We start from the raw sequence: 6,362 nt of genomic DNA on the forward strand, positions 1-6,362 counted from the left end.
TTGAGCACAGGGTGCAGAAATAGGTCCTGACAGGTAGCAAACCCAGCAGCCCCCCCCCATTCCCCCATTGCTGAGTCTTTAAACCAAAGCTAAAGAAAGCTGTTGAGACAAACTTCACACTCAGACAGGAGGGGCAGGGCCTCGCTGTGCTGCTTTTGGCCCGAGTTCAGTGGCATCAGGTTTGCAGGTCTGAGCTGTGGGCCTGTGATGACCAAACCAGGGCCTGAGGGAGCTGTGAAAGAGCAAGGCATGGGGCAAACCCTGCTGCTTTTCTCCAGCTCTGGCCAGCACCCTCGCTCGAGTCCCCAGGGCAGAGCAGCCCGAGGTGTGGTGAAGCTCTGTGTGTATTCTCACCCCTTCCTCTGCTTCCAGCCATTCCCCTTCCCCTCCTGTTGCCTCCTCAGGCTGGGGACCAGGGGATGGGTGCTGGCCACAGGGGAGAGCAGCCTTGGAGCACGTCCCTTTCAGCAGGGGCTGTGCTTGATCCCTTCAGGTCCTTCTGAGGGACAGGGGGAACAGTTCCCTCCCCAGCTCCAGCAAGCAGCAGAAGGCTGTGTTTGCAGAAAGGGGCCTCATACCAGGAGAGGGCCGGAAGAGAGGGAATGTGACTAACCCAGGTGCCTTTCCCTGAGGTCGCTGGACTCAAGCTTTCGACCTCTAAAAACGTCACAAGATAATTCATGGCATGTCAGCTCTGCATTTTCCAGCTCCAGTCCAAGCCTGGTCCTTGGGGCACTGTCAGTGCACGGTGCAGCAGTGTCAAGGCAGGGGGGACACACATTTTTCTTGCTCAGACTTGTAGAGGAGGGCGTGTGGCAGGTAATCATAAACAGGGCCAACTGCAGTCACCCCAATTCTAGGTTGAACAGCCTTCCCCAGCCTGCACGTGTGCACCCTGTGTGTTTCCAGGTCATGGGAGGCCAGACAGACCTCCAGAAAGGGGGAGAGAATGACTCTCCCACAGAGGTAGACTGCCCCTTTCCCAACACCCCCCATCACAGCAATTGCATCGCTCTCCCCCACCATAAATTCGACACCGGGGTGGCTGGGAAGCTCTCATCACTATGGTTACTGATGGTCCTCTCCGCTGCCGACACATGGGCCAAGTGCCAAGGTGCAGGGGTCGGGAGGCTGAACGGGAGCCCCTCCTCCCAGCCGCAGTACTCCCGGTCCCTGGGCTGTGGCCTGAGGGGGCTGGGACAATTTGGTGTGCCTCACACCCACTGCAGACCCCCGCTGTTAGGTCTGGGCATGAGCTGAAAGGCTGGAGGTGATGGAAGGGGGTGCAGGGGGCTGGAAGGGACGGCTCAGCGAGAGCTAGGCTGCTTCTCCAGGTGGGGAAGTGACAGGCAGGCTGCCAAGCTGCCCTCAGGAATCTGAGCTGAAGGTAGGAGCAGAGCTCCCCATCACCCACGGTGTGCATCTCCAGCTCCCTCACCAGCACAGCACTGGTCAGAGCGAAATTCTGCAGGAGAGAGAACTCCTTAGAGTCTGAGGGGCTGGAAGGAGAAGTGTCCCTAATCCCCTGCTTTTGTCATCAGAGCAGTGCAGGGGAGAAAATCCCAGTCCTCGACGATGCAGCACCAGTGCTCAACACTGGAAGCAGGAGCTGAAGGCTCCCCTCTGGAACTGGGAACAAACACCACGAGCCCCCCGTGCAGGCTCACCTCCAGCAGGCTGCCAGCTCCTGGCTCACACTTCCAAGCCCTTCTGTATCCTTATTACACTGAGTATCTACACGTGCCATGGAACAGGGCAGCAGGTCCCTCAGGATAAAAATCCTGCATCCAGCCACTGTCCAGGGAAGCAGGTGAGGCTCTGGCCGAGCGGGGAAGTCCCAAGGGTACCCCCAGGTAGGATGGAGGTAGAGGCTTTGAGGTGCAACCTCGCTTGCACCACAGGGCACCACCCCCCTCATTCCTCCAGAAGCAGCGAGACAGGAACTAAAACATCCATCTCTTTATTTCAACGGCAAGAAATGACAACATCCAAACAAATCCAAGTGGAAAAGCAACAGGAACGCAGGCTCGCACCAGGCCCTGGGCCTGCTGGAGCCAGCACGCTCACAGAGTTACAAAAATACAGTCCTACAACAAACAGCATCTAGGAAACACAGACCTGGGTATTGCACAGAAGCCCTGCCCTCCGTGGGCAGGGTGACCCCCACCCCCTCCACCTCTGGAACACAAGCCAGGCTTGGAATTGCACAGCAACTCGGCTCACGCGCGGGCGGAGGGGCCGGGTGGGGAGGGGGACAGTGTATCTCTCAACTACCTGTACAAAAACTGGAAGGGAAGATAGAAAACTGGGGAGAAAAGGGGGAAGCTGGGGCTGTAAACGCCTCCAGGCCAGGCTGGGTGTCCCAGCTTGGTGTGTGTGTGGGGGGGGGCAGTGGTTTGGACCTCTGAGAAGAGGACAGTGCCTTGTCTACCAGTGGCCTGGGAGCAGTGCTGGTGGGAACTCCAGGCACTGCTGGAGCATCCCAGCTCTGAATGTGGATGCTGTCATTGCTAATTGCCAATCCTGCTGGCCCCTGGCTCTGTACAGCTCTCTGCCTCTGGTCCCCACCACAGCACCCTCCATCCTCCAAGGGAACTCTTGTCCCCAGGCCAAAATGTCTGAGGGGCATTCTGGTTCTCTGTGGTATCCTCAGACCCTTTTTTTTTTGGTATTGGTAATAGGAGGGATCCAAACGGTGCCACCCAGCACTACCCAGTGGGCACAGCTGGGTGTGGCTGCAGGTGGGACCACAAAGACCCCACCTGGCAGCAGCAGGAGCCTCTCCTGGCACCCACTTCATAACTGCTGCTCACCTGAAGGTGCCAAGCAAGTCTGCAAGGCCCAGAGCCATCAGGTCTCCTCCTCTGCTGGCACCCCCTGGTCCCAGATTGTCAGTTCTGCAAAAGCCTTGCTGAGGGGCTGGCCAGATGCCTCCAGGAAGGCAGGTTCATCCCATGGCAGCTGGCAGGTGAAATGCCATCCCATGGCAACTGTGACTCAGCTTCCTATGCACCCAAATGCCTCTGGCTGCTAAAACTGGAGAGGGCGAGCTGGTAGCCTGTCCAGGGAGCTTGTGTCTGGGCTGGGCAAGCTCCCAAGATTTCCCTGCAAAGCCCTGTGCCCAGTTTGGGGGATGGCAGGATTCAGACTCGATGCATGCGGACAGGTTGGGGGCATGGGGGAAATCCCTGAGAGCAGCACTGACCCCAGCACTGCCCCTCCAGCCTAGTGCAAACTCTAGCATCAGAGGGGGGAGCTGAAGCAGGGAGAGAGACTGGATCCAAGTCAGCGTTTGGGGAAACACAACAGGCTCCACTGCAGGCACTGCCCAGGGCAAGGGCAGCTTTCCACCACAGCTACCTCCTGCAGCGAGCTCACAAATTGGTGCCCAGCAGACATGGGCTGCCCCATGCAGCCCTGCAGAGGGAAGGATGGCAGGAGGGTTTGGTAGCCTTCCTCCAAGCCATGGCTGCCCTGGGCCAGGCTGCTGACTGTTCCAGACAGGAGAGGAAGAACAGGACGTGAACCTGGGCAAGCATCTGAAGGAGGAAGGGGTGAGCAATGACACCCCACGAGGATCTCAGGTAGGAGCCTGCAGAGGACGTACTGGCATCACTCAAGGGTGACCAGGGTCTTCGGCCTGCCCTGCCCCAACAGGGCTGTGGGATGAAGCCCACCCAGGGCAGGGAACGTGGTGGATGAGGAGCAAAGCAGGGACACACACAAAAACCCACTCTTCAAGTCCCAATTACCCACTGTCCTCATAGACAGAGTCCCAGCCCAGCCTGGGGCAGAGCTCTGCTGTCTCCATCTCCTCTGGGGACCAGGTTGCCATCTAGGGAGGGCCGGACCAGACTCAACCACAGCTCTGCCAGTTGGCATTGTCCTCTTCTCATCCTGCCCGAGCTGGCTTGGGCTAAGGCACACCAAGCACTACACAGCTGTCTCCTGGTCCTCCCTCTGGATCATCTGGTAGTGCTGTCGGTTCTCGAGGTAGGCAGCTAGGTCAGGGTCATTGGCTTTCTCAGCCCGGTGCTTGGGGGTGTCTCCCTGCAGAGGGGAGGCAAAAGGTGACGTCAGGAGTGCCAAGCACTGCCTAAATGCTGCCTTGGCACTCAAAGGTGCCCCCGTTCCCCTGCTGAAAAGGTGGCAGCAGCTGTGCCCAGCCAAGCCCAGAGCCAAGGCCGAGGTGGGCAGCAGCCGAGCGCCCACGTGGCCCCAAGGAGCCCCACTTTGCTGTCCCAGGACAGAGACCAGCCCTGACTGTCACCAGCCCCCCTGAGAGGGCAAAAAGGTTGGTCCCCACGACCTGCTCTTCCCCAGCACCGGGGAGGCAGGCAGGAGAGGGTGAGGAATGAGGGCTATGTCTGGGGAATGCCCAGGAATACCAACCCCCCTTCCCTCTGGCAGCCTGGCTCGCTCCAGCTCCCGGAGGAGGATCACGTTTCACCAGCTTATTGCAGCCATCTGGACTGTGTCCACTAATGAACTCCCGCACTCCATAAAAAGCAAATCTGTTAACAGCTCCCAGCTCTGTCTCCTCTCTCCCTTCCCTCCCCCTGCTCCTCGCCGAGCACCCAGGCTCTGCCGTGCCGCTGAGAAAGGCCACAGAAACTTGGCGTTTTGCCTCTGCCATTGAAAACCGGCCCCTGGAAGGGATGCTCGGCCTGCCTGGCACAGCCCCCGCTGCTCAGCAGGGCAGGGGTACAGCCCCCGCTGCTCAGCATGGCAGGGGTGGCTGCAGCAGCGTGCCGGGGCCTCTAGGGTGACCCACAGCCACATTTCTCCAGCAGGAACAATGCTCGGGCACGCAAAGCCTCCTCCAGGCCTGGCTGTGGCTGTGGAGAAGAGCCCACCCGTGGTGTGGCTGTGAAAAGGCATGTTGCACCAAGAAACTCTCTATTGCATGTGCCCCCCCCCAAGAGTGGGCACGTCCCGTGGTCCTGCACGCATCCCTCAGCAGGCACACGGGCAGGGGGGATGGAGACTCCTCAGGAGCCTCCTCCCCACGGCCCCCGAACGCAAGCGCTCGTCTAACAAAGCAGTGGGGGGAACTCCAGAGGAGGAATTGAGTTTCTTTCTCGTCCCCCCCTGCAGAAGCCCCACAGCCTGAAACCGGAGCTGCCAGGGCCCCTCTGCCTGGCTGGGCTGAGGCTCAGCCACTGATCGAGCTCCCAGCCTCCCTCACCACTGCAGGGTACAGGGAGGTTCCTTCTGAGGTGGGTTCCTCGCCCCAGCAGCGGCGCAGAGGGGTCCCCACACAGCTACAAAGCCAGACAAATGTTTGCACAGCCACCTGCAAGCCCCATTCCTCAGGGCACCCGTCGTGCCTGAGTGGGGCTCCCCTTTTCTGCTGGCAGGTTAGGAGCTCCTGCCCTCCTGCAGGCAGATGAGGGGCTGTGCTTCCAGAGCTGCCCTTCTCCCCCCACTGAGTCTCCAGCCAGGCCAGCCCCACACTGTGCAAAGCCCAAGCCTTAGCCAGGACCAAAAAGAAGCAATGGGGAGCCAGAGATTGTCTGTACAGCACCTCCCTGGCAGCTGGCAATGGGGCTGTGTATTGTTTGAGGAGGTTCCCCAAGCTCCACTGGCCTCAGGAAGTTTGCACCCCTCAGCGGGGCTCCTACCCTGTCTCCTAGACCCACAGATCACACCTTCTTAGTTTGTCCTACAGCCCATTGCTACAAGCCTCCTCCAGACAGATGTGACCACATCCCCTCTGCCACATGCCAGCCCTGGGGAACCTCCTGTCCCAAAACAGCCTCCCCCCACCCTCCCTGGGCCAGCTCCACCCGCTGAGGAGCCCCCAGCACCCTCATCCCCACTGCCCGCGGGGGAGAGCGGGGGCAGCCCTGCAGCTGGGAGCGAGCTCACAGTGAGGATGTCCTTACTCTGACCCCGGAGGGTGGGAAGGGGGGAGACAGGGATGAGACATTCCAGCCCCTCGCTTCTAATTTAATAAAACAACAAGGAGAGAAGCTCAGGGAGGAGAAGGATTTAACCCCTTGGCAGCCGGGCCGCGCACGGGTGCTTCGCGTTGGCTCCTCTCAGGCTCACGAAGACCCCCAGCACTCTCCCTCTGCTTTCCTGCTGCCTCTGCTCCTGCCAGCCCCTCGGGGGTCCCCAGAAAGCCCCAGTGCCAGGCCTGTCACCCCACTGTCACCTGCAGGTCTGTCTTCATGAGCGAAGCCCCAGCCTCCACGATGTAGTGGCAGATGGTGCGCTGGCGTAAGGCTGCAGCCTGGTGCAAGCTGGTTTCGCCGCTGGGGGGGAGAAAGCAGGAGATGTGAGATGTCCCCTCTGAGTGGGGACAGGCAGCACGTGAGGGTGGCAGCAAGGCACAGCCATGCAGAGGCAGCAGGGGG

General features: G+C 60.0%; 1 protein-coding gene across 1 annotated transcript in view; it reads right to left on the minus strand.

Moving 5' to 3' along the window:
- Positions 1-3,741: 3,741 nt before the first annotated feature.
- The window catches only part of DGKZ (diacylglycerol kinase, zeta), a gene marked incomplete at its 5' end in the record, with an annotated part of 22,058 nt that continues 19,437 nt past the window's right edge, over positions 3,742-6,362 (minus strand). The window contains 2 exons of the mRNA XM_008945157.1: positions 3,742-4,050; positions 6,161-6,260. Coding sequence (XP_008943405.1) covers positions 3,934-4,050; positions 6,161-6,260 — 217 coding nt within the window. The remainder of the gene's footprint in view (positions 4,051-6,160; positions 6,261-6,362) is intronic.

Source organism: Merops nubicus, unplaced genomic scaffold, assembly GCF_000691845.1.
Source record: "Merops nubicus isolate BGI_N331 unplaced genomic scaffold, ASM69184v1 scaffold12068, whole genome shotgun sequence".
NCBI lineage: Eukaryota > Metazoa > Chordata > Aves > Coraciiformes > Meropidae > Merops > Merops nubicus.